The sequence below is a fragment of the Sinocyclocheilus anshuiensis genome, unplaced genomic scaffold, assembly GCF_001515605.1.
Source record: "Sinocyclocheilus anshuiensis isolate Anshui unplaced genomic scaffold, SAMN03320099.WGS_v1.1 scaffold2736, whole genome shotgun sequence".
Lineage (NCBI taxonomy): Eukaryota > Metazoa > Chordata > Actinopteri > Cypriniformes > Cyprinidae > Sinocyclocheilus > Sinocyclocheilus anshuiensis.
This window is the reverse complement of record NW_015544627.1, coordinates 115589-139313: the sequence shown is the minus strand read 5'-3', so window position 1 is coordinate 139313 and position 23725 is coordinate 115589. Positions and strand designations below refer to the sequence as shown.

At 38.2% G+C, this 23725-nt stretch overlaps 1 protein-coding gene across 1 annotated transcript in view; it reads left to right on the top strand.

The window, feature by feature from the left end:
* The window catches only part of LOC107698215 (adhesion G protein-coupled receptor E3-like), a 24009-nt gene extending 3610 nt beyond the window's left edge, over positions 1–20399 (top strand). The window contains exons 5-16 of the mRNA XM_016499178.1: positions 10700–10731; positions 10967–11044; positions 12185–12374; positions 17207–17323; positions 17480–17661; positions 17758–17919; positions 17994–18200; positions 18278–18477; positions 18689–18755; positions 18837–18928; positions 19015–19177; positions 20334–20399. Of these exons, the coding sequence (XP_016354664.1) occupies positions 10700–10731; positions 10967–11044; positions 12185–12374; positions 17207–17323; positions 17480–17661; positions 17758–17919; positions 17994–18200; positions 18278–18477; positions 18689–18755; positions 18837–18928; positions 19015–19177; positions 20334–20390 (1547 nt within the window). The 3' untranslated portion in view covers positions 20391–20399. The remainder of the gene's footprint in view (positions 1–10699; positions 10732–10966; positions 11045–12184; positions 12375–17206; positions 17324–17479; positions 17662–17757; positions 17920–17993; positions 18201–18277; positions 18478–18688; positions 18756–18836; positions 18929–19014; positions 19178–20333) is intronic.
* Positions 20400–23725: the final 3326 nt, after the last annotated feature.

The following is a 23725-nucleotide window of genomic DNA, read 5'->3' as shown; positions in this document are numbered from 1 at the left end:
CTAGTGAATGCTAGCCAGCCATATAAATGCAAGGCAGTAAGCTCATTGGCTGCATATGCAGCATGAACCAATCAGGATGTGCCAAGTCGTTTAACTCTCTGAATATCATCAGTCACATTAACAACCCGTCAGCCTGCGCCATCTAGAGTTTCATGACTGAACTATATATTTTAACCATGGTATTTGTAATAAAACTGTGGTTATACAAATGGTAATCAATACGCCAAAAACCCATGGTTACTACACTTTTACTGTAGTAAAACCATGGTTAATTTTCGTAAGGGTTAGATGTGATTTAAAGGGATAGTTCACCTAAAAATGAAGATTCTGTCATTAATTACTCACCCTGAAGTTGTTGAGCTTTGTTCATCCTCAGAATACAAGTGAAGATATTTTAAATTAAATCAGAGGGGTTTCTGTCCCTTCATTGACAGCCTACTCAACTACCACTTTCAAGGCATCCAGAAAATGCTCACTTTGGCTCCATTTAAAAAACAAAAAACAAGACCTAACGCACCATCAATGTAGAATTTAATTAGTGAAGCTTGAATACAGCGTTCCTCTTCCTCTGCTTTTAAACAGTGCAGCGCTTCCGGGATGGGTTGTATCGTGAAAATGTCTGCTCTGTCGTTGTTCTCTCGTGAATGCACATTGGAGATTGATGTGGAAGTGAAAAAAATTTCTGTCACTTGAAAGTGGTAGTTGAGTAGGCTGTCAATGGAGGGACAGAAACCTCTCAGATTTCATTACAAATATATACATTTGTTTTCCGAAGATACACAAAGGTCTTACGGGATTGAAACAACATGAGGGGGAGTAATTTTAACAAAAATATTTTAATTTTTGGATGAACTCTGCCTTTAAGATAATGACTTATAATTATAATCTTGTATGTCTTTATTGAACATCCCATTACAAAGAGTGAAAACATTCACTGATTATCAAGAAGGAAACACAATGTATTAAAAGTAATGATCATAAATAATTTTCAATAAGTTCACTCTCCATTTCATTTTACTTTTGTCTTCTGTGAAATATGTAAATAATATGAAACTTCTGATGGGTAGTACTAAATGAAAAAATATGATCTTTAAACAACACAACACAGCATCCTAAACTCATGAAAATTACAAAACAAAACAAAAAAGTTGTGGACTATCCAGGCAACAACATATTGCCTGTACTGCTTTAATAGAAAGTCAGTTAATATAAAGATTTATAATAGATTTTTTTTTCCCCCTTTGTGCTTGACCATGGGGGTGAAAACATTTATGACATAGCAAAGCCATGCGCACTTACTAGATGTCTCATTGTAGCATTTAATACTGAGCAGGACTCTATAGCCTAGAAGCCTCAGAAGGACTGGACTTGGACAGACACAGCCTTACTAGGATGCAACCTTCCATTTGAGAAGCACCCTATAAAGACTGAAGGACTAATTATGCAAATGAATGTAGAATGTCATTTGAGTCAACTGCACGATATATAAAATATTAATGATTGATTTTGTTTTATAATGCTGCATTGTGAATGCATAGTGAGTTGTATGTTTTTAACATTCTTCTGTTTTTAACAGGTTGGGACCAACATGGTTGAATACTTGAAGGAGGCTGAGCTCACTATGAAAAAAAAAAAAAAAAAGATTGATAAAGGCATGTTATGTTGTAAATTAATAACATAATGCCACTGGGAGACCACAAACATCTGTAATTGCCTGTACTGCTTTACTAGAAAGTCAGTTAATATAAAGATTTATAATATACTTTTTTCCCCCCTTTGTACTTGACCATGGGGGTGAAAACCTGTATTGACATAGCAAAGCCATGCGCACTTACTAGATGTCTCATTGTAGCATTTAATACTGAGCAGGACTCTATAGCCTAGAAGCCTCAGAAGGACTGGACTTGAACAGACACAGCCTTACTAGGATGCAACCTTCCATTTGAGAAGCACCCAATAAAGACTGAAGGACTAATTATGCAAATTAATGTAGAATCTACTTGCATCCAAATCACAGCTGTGCTAATATAGACTGATATTGTGTGGCTACTTGTCACTATGTAATGCAAAAAAAAAAGATTGATAAAGGCATGTTATGTTGTAAATTAATAACATAATGCCACTGGGAGACCACAAACATCTGTAATTGCCTGTACTGCTTTAATAGAAAGTCAGTTAATATAAAGATTTATAATATATTTTTTTCCCCCCTTTGTGCTTGACCATGGGGGTGAAAACATTTATGACATAGCAAAGCCATGCGCACTTACTAGATGTCTCATTGTAGCATTTAATACTGAGCAGGACTCTATAGCCTAGAAGCCTCAGAAGGACTGGACTTGGACAGACACAGCCTTACTAGGATGCAACCTTCCATTTGAGAAGCACCCTATAAAGACTGAAGGACTAATTATGCAAATGAATGTAGAATGTCATTTGAGTCAACTGCACGATATATAAAATATTAATGATTGATTTTGTTTTATAATGCTGCATTGTGAATGCATAGTGAGTTGTATGTTTTTAACATTCTTCTGTTTTTAACAGGTTGGGACCAACATGGTTGAATACTTGAAGGAGGCTGAGCTCACTAAACCCTTCCCCTTTGTCCTTGGTCTTGGGGATGACAGTCAATGCCATCAAGCCTTTGTTGTTGTTGGCAAACAGTTGTCAGACTAATACATATATCTAAAGCATTTTACTTGTGCCACTGTGTTCTTGTGCCTCTTTGTTAAACTTACTCTCTAAAAAGTTATGTGAGTTTATATGAAGGGGAAAGTCGTCAAACTAATATATATGAAGCATTTTACTTGTGTGTTTACTTGTGTATATAATGTAAATGTTAAAATCGAAGCTAATGTAATTTATTGATGTTATTTATTTTGATATTTATAAAACGGAAATTGGATTTAAATGTTTTATATGCTGTTTTATTGTTCATTGAGCATAAAAATATATCATGCTTTTTGCTATATGAATTATATGCTTTCTTTTGTCTTACATTTGGATGTTCTTTTTTATTAATACATTTTTACCTTTTGATTTTTACTGTTGCCTCTAGTAATTCTCTGTGATTTTTTTATTACTATTATTATTATTAAACCTATTTCAGGTTTGTTTTTAACCAGCAATGTAGTAATTTTAATCAATAGTTGAGTTAAATAAAACAACCCAGCATGTTGGGTCAAAGATTTAACCCAACCGGCTGGGTTAAAATAACCCAACGCTGGGTTTGTCCATATTTGACCCAGCGTTGGGTTGCCAAAATAACCCAAATTGGGTTATGTTAACCCAGCATTTTTTTAGAGTGTACTCAGCGCGAACTATGTTCTCAAAACTCTGTACTGTTTGTTTATGGGCAGGTTATGGAGTCAGTCATGGCAGGGCCAGCCCGTCACATAGGCGGAATAGGCAAATGCTAGGGGCGCAGTCCATCCATAGGTGCGCCCAAATGAGTAAGTTTTTTTTATTATTATTATTTGTATTTATTTTTTTTATAATATTATTTTTATTAGGGGTGCACTATATATCGATATATAATCAATATCACATTATTGCTTAATGCCATAGTCATATTGCGAAGGCTGCGATTTAATAAAAAAAAAGTGAAGCGGGTTATAGTTCGAGTGCAGATCATGACACGCAGCGCTTCACTCTGAAACATGCAGCACATTTATTTATTTGCTGGCAAACTACCAAAATAAAAGTAGTTTAATGTTTGAATTTGAGCAGAGATGCACCGATCAACCATCGACCATAGGCCATAAATCGGAACTGGAGGGTTTTTTTTGTTTGTTTGTTTTTTCTTCCCAGAGTCTGTTAACGGTGTTAACAGAGGCCAGAGACACAAAGAGGAGAAAATACATTAGCAGGCAAAGCAAACTCACTGTTCACGATGCGCGAAGTATTGGAAGAAAATCCTAAATATTTAATTGGGTGGGGGTTTATATGAATGTATCTCTGATGGGAACTGATTGTCTTAAGAAAAAGTTTAGATGGTACAGTATTTTCCTTTCACCTTGCCTACGTATAACGCATTTAGGGTTTACAGCGGTAATCAAGGAAGCAATGCATCGCTGCTGTTCTTTAAGCACCACCTGCTGTCAGAGAGTGAATTTGCATTTTCATTCAGCCCGTCTGCTGTTTGGTATGTTTTGTATGACCTAATTTCACAAAGCTAAAGTCAGACCATTCTGTTTTTGCTTCAGGTTTTGAAATTATACAGTCTAATTAACATCAAAATGTAGGCTAATAAAGCAAATAAACATCTTGTTCATGCACTCATATTTTTATTCTTTTTTTATTCTAAATTGTCTTTTGCTTAAAAAAAAACAAAACATTAAAAATCAGTATTGGAATCTGCCATTAAAAGTTAATATCAGCTTTAAGCACCACCTGCTGTCAGAGAGTGAATTTGCATTTTCATTCAGCCCGTCTGCTGTTTGGTATGTTTTGTATGACCTAATTTCACAAAGCTAAAGTCAGACCATTCTGTTTTTGCTTCAGGTTTTGAAATTATACAGTCTAATTAACATCAAAATGTAGGCTAATAAAGCAAATAAACATCTTGTTCATGCACTCATATTTTTATTCTTTCTTGTCTTTTGCTTAAAAAAAAAAATACATTAAAAATCAGTATTGGAATCTGCCATTAAAAGTTAATATCAGTGCATCCCTAAATGTTTGAATGTCTGAAATTAAGAAATTAAGACTTAAATGTTAGTATTATAGCTACCAACACTAAAGTTCTCTAATTTAAGGTAACTGAGTTAATGTCAGGTTTTTTTGTTTAGTTTTTTTGTGCAACTGTCTTATTTATATTGTATGTATCATTTGTTTTATGTCATAAAGCTATGCAGTTTCTGTGTAAATGATCGGTGGTGGAATTGGCTGCGATGCAAGGGGCACCAGCTAAATCTTGCCTAGGGCACCAAATTGGTCAAGGCCGGCCCTGAGTCATGGCATCTTTCAGCTACGAGTGAAACACGAGGCGGTGGTCTGAACATTAAAAATCAGTATTGGAATCTGCCATTAAAAGTTAATATCAGTGCATCCCTAAATGTTTGAATGTCTGAAATTAAGAAATTAAGACTTAAATGTTAGTATTATAGCTACCGACACTAAAGTTCTCTAATTTAAGGTAGCTGAGTTAATGTCAGGTTTTTTTGTTTAGTTTTTTTGTGCAACTGTCTTATTTATATTGTATGTATAATTTGTTTTATGTCATAAAGCTATGCAGTTTCTGTGTAAATGATCGGTGGTGGAATTGGCTGCGATGCAAGGGGCACCAGCTAAATCTTGCCTAGGGCACCAAATTGGTCAAGGCCGGCCCTGAGTCATGGCATCTTTCAGCTACGAGTGAAACACGAGGCGGTGGTCTGAGGTTCGCAGTTCCCCCGCCGAACAGCAGCCCATCACCAGCTCAGATTTCAGCAACACATCGGCACTATTTCGATTAAAAAGGATAATAGAGAACGGTTTAATATACTTAAATTAAAATGTTACTATATTTTCATTTCTAAAATGTTTGTTAAATGAGTTTAAATGTATGCAATATTGAAAACTATGCTGTATAATTCAGTTTGTCTTGTATTTTTGTCTATGGGTGTTTTCACTTATTAATAAATGTTCACCTTTTGATTATTACTGTTGCCTAGTAATTCTGTGTCTGATTTGTTATTTCCAAACTATTTTTAATTCATTTTAAGGCAGAAATAGTAATTTTCAATCAATATTTGAGTTAATTAAACAACCCAGCATGTTGGGTCAAACATTTAACCCAACCTGCTGGGTTAAAATAATCTACAGTTGGGAAGGTGCTACACTAATCCATAGTTGGGTTACTTGTTGGGTTATTTTTAACCCAACATTATTAAATAGATATTTTTGTGTGTCATTTGTATTATTTGTGTCTTAGTTCATTGATATTCATCAGTCATTATATTTTTCAGCTGCTACTAACATCAGCGGCACTCATACAACAGTCAGACCAGAGACGAGCCCAGCTGGTAATGTAGTCTGATATTTCCTCTGTTGATTGTGTTTTGACTGAATGTTTGTGGATCTGTAGAATTGAATAAGTGTGGTTGTAAGTCAAGGTATAAAATAGTGTGTAAAAATGTGCAGGTGTAGGTCATTGCAGACATTTTCATTTTTGAGGGCAATGCATGAGTATGATGGTATGATTGTTCACAGATTCTGAACAGACTAATTTCTTTCTTTCTTTCTTTCGTTCTTTCTTAAATTTCTACAAACTAGTTTTTGCTCATCCACACTTATGTATGGAAGCCCTGAACCACAATATGGAGGAACAAAAAACATCAGATCCTTCCCAAGCCTAAGTTCTAGATTTTTCTCTCTCCAAACACTTTTTATTTTTCTCCACAAGAGGCAACGCCTGGACCACTGTCTGAAGCACGTGTAAAAACACTCCAAATCATTGACCTGATCGCGCTGAGAGCCGGGCATGCTCGTGCAAAAGCTGACTACTGTCCCTCGGGAAAGAAAAGAATGAAAGGAACTCCTGAAAGGGAAAGCACTCAGATTCCTTCCATGCCCTGCCTACAATCCCGGTTATCGGTCTGCCTAGCTGCCTTGGCAGTTGCGGGATCCGAACCACGGGTGGTAGGCACTCAATTCTTATTCCTCAAAAGAGAATCAAGCATACGAGGCATTTCTCAGCATGATCGCATCACGCAGCGTGCATTTAGCTCCCCCGAGAGCCAAACTCGCTCTATTCAAACACTAGATTCCCTCAAGAATCAGGCGAGAACAGAAACTGTCGCGACCGCATCGCATTGAGCCTGTTCGACTCCCTCAAGAGGCGAACGCGCTCATGCAAACACTCCCAGTCAACACGTGAGATCATGCTATGGTCACAGTGACATCACACCATTCTCATAGTGTGATACTCACAGTCTGAGTAATATGTGAGCTCATTGTGAATTCAAAATGTTGAGCAGGTTGAGAGGAGACCGTTCAAATATCAGTCACCGAGGAGGCTTTCTATATCCTGTTTCTCAACACTATCACAGTGATATCACAGTGCTCTCACATGCTGAGCTCATGAGTGCACACTCAGCTAACAGCTTATTGTTATAAGAACCTTCTCCAAACATACAACTGACTTCCAGACACAGCCTTCGATGAAATCAACTGAAATACAAAAGACATTAAATCTTTGGTGATCTCAGCAGAGAATGATTAAACAACTCCACAAACAGCATCACCAGCTTCACTCATTATTAACCAGACTGACTTTATTTCTGTCAGACATCTACAAAAGCGCTTATTGATAATTAACAGAGATTTAGATGATGATGTTTTATTGTTTCATTTGACGTTAATCACCATCAAGGTGATTCGTGTTTGCTTTAGTTGGGCTCCTGACCCTTGACTTTGTAACATCATATTTTTTTGGCCTGTTGTAACTGTGTTTGTGAAGTACATTTGTTATGGCAAAGAATACCAAAAAGAGACGGTTTGTTAATGATGATAACAAGACAATCTTCATCTAGATTCAGTATGCAGTCTTTGTGAGGAGTTATTAATCTAAAATTTCTAATTATAATAATGGAGAAGAGAGGATAATCGTCACCACCTTTCACCCCACTAGCGACGGCTTTGACCATGAGTGCATGCCGCTGTCTCGTGAGTCAAATGCACACAAACGGCTCCTGAAAACAAAGTAAGTTGATAACATGCGTTACAGGTGCACTCTTATACTTCCGGGCGCTTCCGTTAATGGCGACACGGGCTGTGCGGGCTAATGATTTGGAGTGTTTTCACACGTACTTCAGAAACCGGGTGTGCTGAAGACATTCCCCAAAGTGTTCCCTAGGGGATGCAGTGTTGAGTTCCCTTGAAGGGATAAACTATAATTTCCAGTAACGGACGGTAGAAAGTTCAGGAATGAATGGTATGTGATTTATGACAGTGAACTGATCTTTTTTGTTTTTTTTTGTCACGTGTCTCGCCTTTGGTAACAACGATTCAAAAGGGACACATTTCAAGCGACACAGGAAAAAGACACGGAAAACTTCGGTGAACATCAGAAAAGCAGCGTGCACATTTCTGGTTAAAAATGAAAGACCATCAACAGACACTTAAAATGGCATCACCTTTCAAATCAGCTGCAAGGGTCAAAGCTAGTCCACAGTTTAGCAAATGTTGGCAACCTCAAGTTATTCTTGACTGTGCTGTATTGACTCCATAAAGAATTTTATTTTATTTTATTTATTTATGTTTTTAAGTATTTAGTTAGTTAGTTAGTTAGTTTATAAATAAGAGTTATGTCGCCCATGGTTGGCAGTAATAGTAGCTTGATTAGGTCCATAGACACCTACAACAAAGAAACAATAAGTTGCGATATGGAATTAATTGTGCAGGGCTTTCACTGTGAAAACGTGACGTGACATGTGGCCAAGTATGGTGCTCTGCATTTAACCCATCCTTAGAGCGCACACACACAGCAGTGAACATACACACACCGTGAACACACACCCGGAGCAGTGGGCAGCCATTTATGCTGCGGCACCCGGGGAGCAGTTGGGGGTTCGGTGCCTTGCTCAAGGGCACCTCAGTCGTGGTATTGAAGGTGGGAGAGAGCGCTGTACATTCACTCCCCCCACCTACAATCCCTGCCGGTACGAGACTCGAACCCACAACCTTTGGGTTACGAGTCCGACTCTCTAACCATTAGGCCACGACTTCCCCACAAAGCTGAGTTTGATAATAAAGATAAAGTAAAATAAAAAAGAGACGTTTCCCTGGAAATGTAGTGAAATCACATTATGAAAATTGAAGCCTAAATTTCGATCGCCATCTGGTGGCTGGCTGCAGTATAGGTCATAAACCCGCCTTCTCCGTGTAAATGAATGGGACGTGAGCCAAACTACATAATCAAATTACACTTCAAATAAATTTTTTCCAAAGATGGGTTCCATCATTTTAGGTAGTTCTTATCAGGCTGATGTATGTTAAAGTGCTGCCATTCATTTTGAAAACATCTGTCGAAAAGCAAAAATTAATGTATCATTTTATAAACAATGTTTAATGTTTTTAAGTTTGATATAAGGTGCCAAACTATGCTCGCTGGAAGCAGTGACGTCAAATGATGCGTCTCGCTGAAGACGGGGTTGATCGACCTGCCACGAGCTCACAGGTCGAATTTCTGACTTTAAACATAATTAAACATTATTTATATATACAGGAAAAATCTGAATTTCGAGTTGTCTGAAACACAGCAATCCTGGGATGTTTTGGCTTCGCTTTTTTTTATAGTGGAAGGAAGTGGAGACACTACGTCCATCTTTTTACAGTCTGTGATTATAACATGCGGAGCGTATACACGATGTGAAATCTTCCGCATGTTTCCCTTTGTTTTCCTCAGTATCTCTACCATGTAACCCAGTCTAAACTTTGATCTCACAGTTATGTCACCATGAGCTCCTAGGATACTCATGATGAGATCACAATGAGCTAAAAGTGTAACCTCACAGTGCCCTCAATGTGTGCTCATATTAATGTGAGATCAATAATAAACCGATATCACCTGGTTGTAGTTTTTTGGCATTCCTTGCCATAACAAATGTGCTTTACAAACTCAGTTACAGCAGCCCAAAAAATACCATATTATGAAGTCAAGGGTCAAGAGCCCAACTAAAGCAAACAATAATCACCTTGATGGTGATTAACGTCAAATGAAACAATAAAACATCATCATCTAAATCTCTGTTAATTCTCAATAAGCGCTTTTGTAGATGTCTGACAGAAATAAAGTCAGTCTGGTTAATAATGAGTGAAGCTGGTGATGCTGTTTGTGGAGTTGTTTAATCATTCTCTGCTGAGATCACCAAAGATTGGATGTCTTTTGTATTTCAGTTGATTTCATCGAAGGCTGTGTCTGGAAGTCAGTTGTATGTTTGGAGAAGGTTCTTATAACAATAAGCTGTTAGCTGAGTGTGCACTCATGAGCTCAGCATGTGATATCACTGTGATAGTGTTGAGAAACAGGATATAGAAAGCCTCCTCGGTGACTGATATTTGAACTGCCTCCTCTCAACCTGCTCAACATTTTGAATTCACAATGAGCTCACATATTACTCTCACTGTGAGTATCACACTATGAGAATGATGTGATGTCACTGTGACCATAGCATGATCTCACGTGTTGACTGGGAATGCACATAACTTGAGAACGGCTTTCTGCAGAAAAAAAAAATGGAGACACTTTGAATTCCATTGTTGTACAGCCTATCAAAGTAAAAAAAACATTTACAATAATAATATGCTTCTTATTGCACCGGCCAAAACAAGGTACTTTTGCTTTTGCCACAGAGACCTTTTAAGTCCTAGAAATGCATCGTATTTATGTCTGTATGATAATCCGTGCAGCTTTCAGTGGGAGGAACTGTAGTATAAACGGGAGTGTAAATTGGAGCTAATAATAATAATAATAAATAATAAGTCATTTTTTTAGGAGAGAGAAAAAATATTGGGAGAGGACAAAACATTTTTTAGATAAAAATCGGAGAGATACAAAAAATAAAAAAAAATAAAAAATCTTAGGGCTTCTGTACTCATGGTCACATTCATCATTTACTTTTAATCTATGCTTTAAAAATTTTGCACAAATGACATCTACATCATTTGCTGTTTTGTTTTTATATTGTCTTCATGCTGATTTCTGTCATTGCAGTTATAAATATAACGCTGCCGGAAGAATGCAATGTAAGTTGAGTTTCTGAAATTGAAGTTTTAGATTTGGACTCACAGCTTCTTTCAATAATAGTACAGAGAGCATAAGATGTGCATTGGCAGATATTTGAAATATGAATGTGATTTTCTATTTATTGTTGATGGTTACATGCACAAACTTACCTTTGTTTGCTATTAATATCGCAAAACATGATTAAAATCACAGAGTTAGTTTTATTTACTGTATAAAACTCAATTGTGATTTCAGAGTCAGACCCCTGGAGGATGTCTTCAAAATCTTCTTGAGCAGATCGAGAACATCACAGCTCAAGTGCTTCCTTTAAATGTAAGTCTTCAGGAGAAAAATTATAAAATAATCAAATCTAATTTAGATGATATATGACAGACAGCAGTGCTGTCTGGCTTTCTTGACATTTACATGTACAGTAACCAGAGGTGGGACTTTCAAGTCACAAGCAAGTCTTCAAGTCATATCCCAAGTCCTCAAAGAGTTAAAGTTAATGAGATAATTAAGTGACTAATTAAATGATGATTGTGCATTAGTGATGAACACCTGCTGTTATTGAGAATTACAGAGGATCAGATGTTGATGTTTTATTGGTTAAAATGATGTCACCATCATGGAGATCAGTGTTTGCTTTAGTTGTGCTCTTGACCCTTGACTTCTTGTGTTAGATCTCTCTTTGTAGTAGTGTATGAAGTGTTGTAAAAAACAGATATCACTATGCAGCTATTAGTTGTTTTTACTTGATGAGCTGGTCTGACTAGAATCAAAATAACTTTTTTTTTTATTATAAGTTTAGGTTTTGTAATGTCAGTCCTGAGAAACTGCAACGAGGATCATATGATAAGTGTTCATGTCTAAAAGCCTGAGCTAATACATTTTTCTCTTTTTCAATATCAAAGCATTACGGAGGCATTTGTTTAGTGGGATTTATTTTTTTTCAGTTTAGTAGTTGATGATCAGTCAATAAACTTCATTTATGTAAGTTAATTCATCATGAGTCATATGCAGAAAGTGTAAGCTCATCTGCTACTTCGTGGTTTTGATTCAGCAGTGCATGAATGTTTGCTCTGAAACAACATTGCAATCGCTTAAAAACAAATAATTTTGGAATTAATAAAAGTGTCAAGAGGCCAACTAAAGCAAACCTTGACCACAATTATGGTGACATTGCGTGTATGTGTGTTTTTTTGTTGTTGGTTTTTTTCAGTTGATTTCATCTAAGGCTGTGGCTAAAGTCAGATGTAGTTCTTGTGTTTCTCTTTTCTTCAGTGATGTTGATTGTTAACAGCAGGTGTTCATCACTAATGCTCAATCATCATTTAATTAGTCACTTAATTATCTCATTAACTTTAACTCTTTGAGGACTTGGGATATGACTTGAAGACTTGCTTGTGACTTGAAAGCCCCACCTCTGACAGTAACTGTATTGAACTGCATTTTTTCTCATCAATAAATTAGACTGTGACAAACATTTTGACTATGGCCTTCAACGCTTCAGAGAAGATTGTAGAGTCATCATCATCAGCAAGCCCAGCTGAACTAGCCTCCTATGGAAACCGTGTGTTAAAAACTAGTGAGAAACTAATTTCTGCATTAGTAAAGCCGACAGACACAAGTGACAGTGTCAGTTTTACTCTTGCTGTTGTAGGTAAGTGGAAACACAATTATTATTGATAATGAAACTCAGATTATATATGAGGTCAGTGACTTTATTTAGTCTAGAGAGCAGCGGTGGGACAGACAGCAACACATGCAGCTACAGTAACTAATTAATTGTCTTATAAACTTATAAAAGAGCAGGAAACACTGCCGGCATTTTTTGTTACGGATGTCAAAGGTCAACATTTTGATGCAAATTCATCTTTCATTTGGTAGAAGCTTATCAAATTAGATGGCGACGTGGGCAGGTAGTTTCATGACAAACCATGAAAAAAAAGAAAATACAAAATTCAACACAGATTCACTTACAGTGAGAAGACTGTAAGTGAACAGTCACAAGACACACTGCAAAATCTCTGGTGTTAAATTAACACTGCTCTGTTTTTATATGGGAACAACCAGCAGTGTGTTAAAAGTAACACTGAAGCAATATTGAAGTTAATGAGGTAATTAAGTGATTAATTAAGTGATGATTGAGCATTAGTGATGAACACTTGCGATGTCAAGCCAAACCACAGGATTTATTTGCTCACACTATACGATCCGATCATCAAGCTGTGTCTTGACTGCTCACACTATACAGGCGAAATAAACACGTGGGATCTTCTGAACCCGGAACTGTGTAGCTTCCATCGCTTCAATCCAAATCACATGCCATGTCGCCATGGTTTCATTTCTGTTTTCATGCAGACGCAGTGAAGGGAAAAAACACTGAGTTTACTCGGTTCATAGTTCCGCTTCAACTGTGCGATACCCTCATGAGGGGTGTCCAAAATTTCTGACATGTCAGAAATTCATCCGACTGTCCGATTTCCGCTCAGGAGAGGCTTATCACCTCTCGTCACCCCCTGTACACTGCACTTCAAAAGACGCACGACAAAGCTGAAATTTGTCCTGACTCAAAAAAGAGTCACACAAGTCAGAATTCGGCTCAGAATTGGACGAAAATCACACAGCTATGTGAACTATGTTGGTAACGACGAAACTTGTGACCATAGTTGGCTAGCGATGGTTTTGGGAAATGCACCTCAGTGCGACTTTATGTCTGTCAGGCGTCTACAAAATTTATTTCAGAGGTTTTGATGTTGATGTTTTGTTGAAAATAACATTCATTTGAAGTTACTATAATAGTGATTAGTGTCACCTTTAGTTAGACTCTTGACTCAACTTTTTAACATTACTTTTTTCTTTGGCTGCTGTAACTGAATATATGAAGCATAGTTGTTATGGAACGAAAAGTCACAAGCAAACATGATCAGGTGATGCTGATGCTGAAGACAATCATCTGATTCATTGATCTTGTTCAGACTCTTATCTCTGATTATACGGGTGATGTGTTATTGAATTATAGTAGCTCTAAAACACTACAGCATGAGATCCAGCACAGTATAACTGTTAGGTCATCTGCAGGTCAAAGGTCAGTTCTTACAGTACACTGTATACTGAAGTGCTCCAGTTCTTATCTTGTTTTGCTTCCAAACCCAAATGTCCTTAAAATCAAAACATATAAGTGTCACACTCAGGTGTGAAAAAGGCGCACGAAGAAGATAAATGAAAGCAAATAATCTTTTATTAAATCCACACAGAGGGTAAATCCACAGAAGGTAGGCGGGAGACACGCATAGAGAAAATGTTACAACATCAATACCGGACCAAGAAACAGTGAACTGACTACAACTTAAATAGGAGGACAAATGAGGATAATTAATGAGACACAGATGAATCAAATGACGAAATCAAAGGGGAGACAGAAACTAGGTCACACAGGGAAGACTAAGAAAATAATAATGACACAGTCTGTGACAGTACTCCCCCCTCCCCCAAGGCGCGACCTCGTGCCCAGGCAGGACAGACAAAGGAGGGTGGGAGTGGGTAGGGCTGGGGACAAGGCAGTGGTGAAGGGCAGGCAGGAAGGCAGGCAGATAACCAGGGCAGCAACGACGGAGTGAGGAGCCAGGGAGGATCCAGAAGGGACCAGAGCGGTTCAGACGGAGGGAGGAGCCAGGGACAAATCAGGAAGGACCAGGGCGGATCAGACGGAGGGAGGAGCCAGGACTGAGACAGGCGGAGCCAGGGAGAAGACAGGAGGAAGCTAGAGCAGGAGGAGCCAGGAGGGACCCAGACTGCAGCCAACTTGACGTTAAACGGTGGAACTGATGGAGGGAGGAGCCATGGCGAAGGAAGGGCTGATGACTCCAGGGGGCCAACTGACAGCGGCGGAGCAGGTGGGAGAGGAGCCCAAGGCAGAGATGGGGAGCCGATGAGCCAGGGTGACGCAGAGGATCCAGAGGGCCAAGGCAGAGCAGATGGCTCAGGCGACCGAGGCGCAGGCGGGGATCCAGAAGGCCACGGTGGAGCCGGAGAGACAGGAGGACCAAGGTGGAGCCGGAGGGAGGGAGGAGCCCAACGGAGCCAGAGGGACAGGGGAACGAGGTGCAGCCGGAGGAGTGTAGTCCCGAGCCGAGGGCAGGTCAACAACCGATCAGGGCAGAGCCAGAGGAACAAGGGAGCCCGGTGGAGCTAGTGGGCTCATGGGCCACGACGGAGAGGAGGGAGCTAGGAGCCATAGAGGAGCCACTGGGTCGACGGGTCGAGGCGGAGTCTGGGACTCAGAGGCTGGAGGTGGAGAAAAGGGGTCCTCCATCCACTATGCCGATGGAGACTGGCAGACCCGCAGCGAACCCACATCACCGATGGTGGGCTGAGGGTGAGCTGAGGGGCTGACAAGAGACAGCGGAGGTAATGGTGAGAACTGGTACAGAGGTGGTGGGAGAGGAAGGCTGGGCGAGATCTCAGGATGATCAGGAGGCTTTGAAACGGTGTGTGCTGCCCACACACACCATTAGGCCACTCCCAGCATCGAGAGCGCCACTGACAGGGCAACGACAGACAGTTCTGGGCAGACAGGAGGTTTAGAGGTAGCCAGAAGACAGGGAATATCACTCTCAAAATTAGGGCTGGACAATAATTCAATATCAATATGTATCGCGATATAATTTTTCTCAATAACGGTGATATGATTTTTAAACACATTTCCGATATTTCGATATACATTACCAGTTTCCCATACATTGATTTATCTGTGCCTTTTGACCTCGTTGAATAAACATGAGCACTGCACGTTTCAAAATCATAACACGGCGCGGGTGTTTTATATGAATGTATCTCTGAAGGGAATTGACTGTCTTCAGAAAAGTTTCGATGGCATTTTCATTTGACCTGATAAAGTAGCATTCATGAGCGGAGCTGCTTTGATTACAGCCATTACTGGAGAAACCGCTAGTTTTATCACTCTAAAAGCGCCTCCTGCTGGCAGAGAATGAGTTTTCATTTTAAATAAGCCCGTCTCCAGAAACATTTCCAGTTTTTGTTGTTCAATTTTTTTTGTTTTCTGCAGCGACTGTGATCAAAGCTGAATTTTCAGCATCATTACTCCAGTCTTCAGTGTCACATGATCCTTCAGAAATCATTCTAATATGCTGATTTGCTGATTATCAATATTTAAAACAGTGGAGTACATTTTTTTTTCTGGATTCTTTGATGAATAGAAAGATCCAAAGATCAGCATTTATCTGAAATAAAAAGCTTTTGTAACATTATACACTATTCCATTCAGTATAATTTTATTAATTTTTTTTTGGGGGAAGAAATTATAGAAATTAATACTTTTATTTAGCAAGGATGCTTAAAATTGATCAAAAGTGATGATAAAGGCATTTATAATGTTACAAAATATTTCTATTTCAGATAAATAGTGTTCATATCGATATCGGAATTATATCGTATCGACCGCAATTAAGAAATATATTGTGATATCAATTTTGGCCATATCGTCCAGCCCTACTCAAAATCCATAATTCCAACCTCAGCTCACCCCCAGTGATGGTGTAGTGGACAGGGCTTTTCTTCGTCCCCATGATCTCCACTGCAGTATCCATCGTCGCTTGCGCTGCCGGCACATGCACCTGGTCAGACATTTGGCAATCTTCAGCTATGTCACTCCGATGGGTGATGGCTCCTTGACCACGGCAGGCTCTGGCTCTGGCTCTCCGTCTGCGGTGGGCTCGAGCAGCTCCGCACAGCGCGGTGATGTTTGGCTGGGCTCTGGGTCTTGCGCTGTACTGGATCGGGGCCAGAGGCTCTCCACGGACCGGAACATTGCCTTCCTCCAGCTCAGTCCCGTCGTGTCTGGGAGGTCCACGGGGTGATAGTGATTTCAGAGTCTCGTTGTCGAAGGGGCTAATGGTGGCGAGACGTGAAAAACGTAAAGAAAACAAAAGAATTGTGGCTTTCCCTAGCCACGGAAATGAATGGGGTTGCCCATTCCATTATTTAAACGGTCCGGTATTATGTCACACTGCGGTAAGAACGACTGCTGGAGGTGAATAGTCTATTAATAAATCGACACAGAGGGTAAATCCACAGAAGGTAGGCAGGAGACACACATAGAGACAACGTTATAACATCAATACAGGACCAAGAACTGACTACAACTTAAATAGGAGGGCAAATGAGGATAATTAATGAGACACAGGCGAAGCAAATGACGAAATCAAAGGGGAGACAGAAACTAGGTCACACAGGAAAGACAGAAAATAAGAAAAGACAATTTTTTTACATTTACATTTATTCAAATAGTAGATTAAAATAGACTAGAAAGGTTAAAACTAAATCAGACATGCACCTTTGTGCAAAGTAAATTATTTAAGTGAACTTTCATTTATATATATACAGTATATAAATATATATATATATATATATATATATATATATAGTACATACAATTAAATAGCACGCAACTGCTTGTTTGTGTTTAATCAGAGGGTCAAGTCTTCATGGTTGGACCACAGGTCACCTTAAATAAAATCCTTCGACTTGACACGACAAATTCTTCTGTGGACATTGATCTCATTGGGATATCCAAGAACAACATTGAAAGTATGTCAAATGTTTTAGTTTTATTTAAAAAATGTGGGAAGATATATTATACCATTACCACTAAACCACATTTACTTACTTTTTGGTTGTTGTTGTTGTTGTTATTGTAGCATATATTATTTAATGTAAGTTTCTTTTTCTGTTTCTGTCACACAGGATCAGCTGCAGTGGCTTTCATGAGCTACAACATGATGGAGAATCTACTGAAGCCAGACTTCTTCAACACATCAAACAACACGATTAAAACCATGATGTCCACTGTGATCTCAGCTACTCTTCCCAAAACCACCAACACTAAACTCACCAAACCAGTCAACTTCACCCTAAAACACATCAGAGTGAGACACTGACATGTGTTTGTCCAACCTGAGAACTGATGAACATCTGGAAACATCTAATATTCAGTGTTCTGATATTTTCTTCATCTTTTTCAGGAGTTTGATCCCAGTGGTTCTCTGTCCTGTGTGTACTGGAATATCAGCGAGTGGATTGTAGATGGTTGTTCTGTTTTAAAGACCAACAGCAGCTACACTGTGTGTTCCTGTGATCATCTGTCCACATTCGCTCTCATCATGCAAACCAGCCACCCACCAGAGGTACAGAACATTTCCAGTGAACACTGCAGAACAGCACAGATTTGGCACTCATGAACTCTGACATGTTTTCTCAGAGCGACCCACTGATGGAGCTGTTGAATGTGGTGTGTGTGATTGTGGGGCTGGTGTTCTTCAGTTTGGCCCTGTTGACCTTTGCCCTTTGTCAGTGGAGTCCTGGAGTGAATAATGTAGCTCGAATCAACATCTGCATCAGTCTTCTGCTGGCTCACCTTCTGTTCCTGCTCACGCAGCAGTTCCTGAGCTTCATACGGCGTCAGCAGGTGAGAATGATGAAGTAGCCCTACAGCTCAGCACAGCCTCACTGAAAATCATCATAACCGTCTCTCATGGTCTCCAGGTGTTGTGTGCCGTGATCTCTGGCCTTCTGCACTTCCTCTTTCTCTCCGGCTTTGTGTGGATGTTCATTGAAGCAGTGCTGCTCTTCATCTGTGTGAAGAACCTATCACAGATCTTCCTGTGTGTGATTGGATATGTGGTTGCTCTGGTTGTGGTGTGTGTGTCTGTCGGTCTGGTTCCTGAAGGCTATGGCAGCGAACGGTGAGTTGTTGTTGTTTTGAAGTTAATTTGATTAGAAGGAAATAAAGCAGCTCTGGACTTTTGTGATACTTCTGCTGTCTGATAAAATATACACACAGGCTGTATCAGTGTCATGCACAAGATTAAAATCTATAATATATAACCGGTCGATACCTGAAATAGTATTTCTGACAAATTCATTCAGTTTTTATATTGATTTTTCTCTAAACAGCTGCTGGATTAAAATAGATAAAGGCTTCATCTGGAGTTTTCTGGGTCCTGTTTGTGTCATACTAGCAGTAAATACATTTCTTATTTCTCATGACTTTTATTTATATTAAACGGAAAACAAGGTGATTAATTACTCTTCTACTTTGCAGTCAAACACGGTTCTCTTCATCAAGATTGTCATCACTCTGAACACAACTCTCAAAAATCTCAATGCTGAAGTTTCACAGATGAAGCAAACCAAGTAACATTATTATTTAATCACTCTATAGAAAATCACATAGTCAATATAGACACTTTAACACTCATTCTTTGTCTGTTTCTCTGCAGGATTATGGTGTTTAAAACACTGGGCCAGTTTGTGGTTCTTGGTTGCTCCTGGATTCTGGGTTTCTTCACTAATGGCAGTAAGGTGCTGGAGATCCTCTTCCTGATCTTGAACTCCCAGCAGGGAACCTTCATCTTCCTGATCTACTGTGTCCTCAATAATGAGGTCAGACATCACTCAGTTTACATGTGTAATCTGGATGTTTTCACTGAGGTCCTGTTCTTTTTTTGGTGTTCTGTGACTAAGTGTAAACGGACCAAAACAGAGACTTTGGAAAACGATGGCGTGGCTGCTCACATTCGCTCGGCGTAACCTTGACGACCGTGTAAATAATAACATCATGCTCATTGTTGTAGCCATATGTATAGGTAGATTCCCCATTTGACTGCTCCAAGCACGCAGATGCATTTTGAGAGGTGTTTTGACAATTCAGAGCCACCGTACAAGCGAACAACAAAATCCAGAATGGCGACTGTCAAGTTGATCCACTTCATCTCGCAGCACAAAGCACTGTAAAGATCCTTGCACACTGAGTTCACAGAAATTGGTGGTCTTCTTTTTAATATCTGGCTCTAGTATGGCTGGCAAAGCATCAAACTGAGCCACTGACATCCTGAAGTAAACTTTGAATCACCCGTGATAATCCCGCTGCTCCTTAATACCTTCCTCTCTATAGCTCAGGATTGGATGGACCCAATATTTCCTTTCTTTTTCTCTTTTTAAGAAGCGAGAGGACAACAAAATCATCCTCACTGCTTGAAGACTCCATTTAGTACTGTTTTGCGAATTTTTCCGCAACGGATTAATTAATAGGCATCGGACTCCGTGTGCAAGGTTTCTGTGCGTGACCAATTTTTAGGATAACGAATACAAAAAAGAGCATACGAAAATTTCGGACTCTGTGTGCAATGACCTTTACACTTCCATTTCCTTCCTGTGATGGAATGTTCAAATTAACTAAAACTATTCAGACTCCAACTGTTAAAAATTCTAATTTAAAATGACAGAGAATGCCTTTGATCTCCAAGCTTTTAAAACTACTTTAAAATGTTAGGCTCTGTTTTCAAAAGATAGCATCACAGTTTAAAATATTTTTTCTCTTCTTCTTTATTTTGTCCTAATAATACATTTTATCATCCCGCATAGGTTATGGAAGTAAAGGAAAGCATGAATATTTATTTCTAAAAATGCAGATCTAGTATCTAAAAGCCACTTTTTATAACCTGTTTATTCCAAACAAACTCCATTCTGGTTCTTGAGTTTCAGAGGTTAAATTGATCTCATGAAGTCACTCAGCTCCTCTCGTCTCGTTCTTGTTCAGGTCAGGCAGCAGTACAGGAAGTTCTTCAGATGTTTTTGCTGTGCCAAACAACACTGAGGACCACAGCATCATGTTCAGGAAGTAATACATTCTGCTCAAGTGTCATTAATATACAGCTGATTTTATATAACAGAATCTATGTTTTTACGATAAATGTTATAGTCTCAGATCCTTTCTACAAATGAAAGAAAAACATGTTATCCGAGTGTCTTATTTTATAGCTGTTAATACTATTTATGTAGAGCTGTTTCACTGCTGAACTGTTTTATTTAGTCTTCTTTAAATTTTGTATTATTATTAGGCTATTATTATTATTATTGGTGGAGGGTAAAAAGCACATTTGTGCTATTCTCAAAACAATCACATTTGAAAACTCCAGAAAACGATTTAATGTGTGCATTGTAAAGGGAAATAAATTACTTGTATGGAAACATACAGTGGTGAGGGAGTAACAATTTATAACTTTACAGTTACATCTTTGTTTTTTGAGCTCGGAAAGCTCCAAATGAATAACTGTTTCTTCTATAAAGGCCCATTTTACAGTACATTACTTTAAAATTGTACTGTACTATATATAAATAGCAAAATGTATTTTCAGGAATGAGGGACACATGTTTTATTGATATTGTGAATTTACATTTAAAACTAAACTATAAAAATAAGAAAATGAACAGCTAATCTCTTACTTAGCTTGAATATTGTATTGAAATGTGAATTGCATTTTGCGTTTGTTCAGGTCACATTTGTGTTTTCCTGTACTATTTGAATGCATTTCTGTTAGAAAATATGTTAATAAACAAAATAATAAACAATGCTAAAGAGATAGAGCAGCAGAGAGAGTGTGCAAATGTGAATTACTCGCAAATGTGTGGCTTTCCTGAAACGTCACACTTAAAAATAAAGGTGCTTCACGATGCCATAGAAGAACGTTTTTGTCTAAATGGTTCCATAAAGAACCTTTAACATCTGAAGAACCTTTCTGTTTCACAAAAGTTAGGATAACGAATACAAAAAAGAGCATACGAAAATTTCGGACTCTGTGTGCAATGACCTTTACACTTCCATTTCCTTCCTGTGATGGAATGTTCAAATTAACTAAAACTATTCAGACTCCAACTGTTAAAAATTCTAATTTAAAATGACAGAGAATGCCTTTGATCTCCAAGCTTTTAAAACTACTTTAAAATGTTAGGCTCTGTTTTCAAAAGATAGCATCACAGTTTAAAATATTTTTTCTCTTCTTCTTTATTTTGTCCTAATAATACATTTTATCATCCCGCATAGGTTATGGAAGTAAAGGAAAGCATGAATATTTATTTCTAAAAATGCAGATCTAGTATCTAAAAGCCACTTTTTATAACCTGTTTATTCCAAACAAACTCCATTCTGGTTCTTGAGTTTCAGAGGTTAAATTGATCTCATGAAGTGACTCAGCTCCTCTCGTCTCGTTCTTGTTCAGGTCAGGCAGCAGTACAGGAAGTTCTTCAGATGTTTTTGCTGTGCCAAACAACACTGAGGACCACAGCATCATGTTCAGGAAGTAATACATTCTGCTCAAGTGTCATTAATATACAGCTGATTTTATATAACAGAATCTATGTTTTTACGATAAATGTTATAGTCTCAGATCCTTTCTACAAATGAAAGAAAAACATGTTATCCGAGTGTCTTATTTTATAGCTGTTAATACTATTTATGTAGAGCTGTTTCACTGCTGAACTGTTTTATTTAGTCTTCTTTAAATTTTGTATTATTATTAGGCTATTATTATTATTATTGGTGGAGGGTAAAAAGCACATTTGTGCTATTCTCAAAACAATCACATTTGAAAACTCCAGAAAACGATTTAATGTGTGCATTGTAAAGGGAAATAAATTACTTGTATGGAAACATACAGTGGTGAGGGAGTAACAATTTATAACTTTACAGTTACATCTTTGTTTTTTGAGCTCGGAAAGCTCCAAATGAATAACTGTTTCTTCTATAAAGGCCCATTTTACAGTACATTACTTTAAAATTGTACTGTACTATATATAAATAGCAAAATGTATTTTCAGGAATGAGGGACACATGTTTTATTGATATTGTGAATTTACATTTAAAACTAAACTATAAAAATAAGAAAATGAACAGCTAATCTCTTACTTAGCTTGAATATTGTATTGAAATGTGAATTGCATTTTGCGTTTGTTCAGGTCACATTTGTGTTTTCCTGTACTATTTGAATGCATTTCTGTTAGAAAATATGTTAATAAACAAAATAATAAACAATGCTAAAGAGATAGAGCAGCAGAGAGAGTGTGCAAATGTGAATTACTCGCAAATGTGTGGCTTTCCTGAAACGTCACACTTAAAAATAAAGGTGCTTCACGATGCCATAGAAGAACGTTTTTGTCTAAATGGTTCCATAAAGAACCTTTAACATCTGAAGAACCTTTCTGTTTCACAAAAGATTCTTTGCGGTGAAAGAAGGTTCTTCACATTATAAAAAGGTAAGAAAGAGATGGTTCTTTAAAGAACCTTTGACTGAATGTTTCTTTGTGGAACCAAAAATGGTTCTTCTATGGCTTCGCTGTGAAGAACCTTTTAAGCACCTTTATTTTTAAGAGTGTATTTTATTGATAGATAGATAAAACATATTTAACAATCATGTGTAAATCCTCATCTCAATTCATGTGTGAAAACAAATGAAAGAACATGCTGTGTTGACATTAAATGTGATTCAATCTGAATATCAGAATATACAGAAATCAGAATATTGATAAAATGAACTATAAAATATGTTAAAATGTGACTATAACACAAAATAACCTGTGAATGACAATTTATTTAATTAATTTGAGTATAATTATTGAAGGTTAAAAGTTGGCCCACTTTACCTGAATTCCAAAGTGGGCCAGCAATATTTAAACACCTTACAAGAAAACAAACGCATTTTTAAACATTTTGTTCTTTGCATTTTATTCCCTGCTACCTGTGGAAAAAAAAACAGCAGGAACTGTCCCAATAATATTTGTTTCCATTTAGTGAGCAACCTTATAATTTAGAAATGAAAATCTTATGACGAAGGGTTTTCTACCTACTACGAAGGGGGGCAGTCGTGGACTAATGGGTAGAGTCTGACTTGACCGAAGGTTGCAGGTTCGAGTCTCAGGTCCGGCAGGGATTGTAGGTGGGGGGACTGAATAACAAGCGACTGAGGTGAGACCCTTGAGCAAAGCACCAAACCCCCAACTGCTCCCAGGGGGGCCGCAGCAATATGGCTGCCCACTGCTCCTGGTGTGTGTTCACGGTGTGTGTGTGTGTGTGTACTTGAATGGATTAAATGCAGAGCACAAATTCTGAGTATGGGTCACCATACTTGGCCACACTTCACTTCAGATTCAAACATA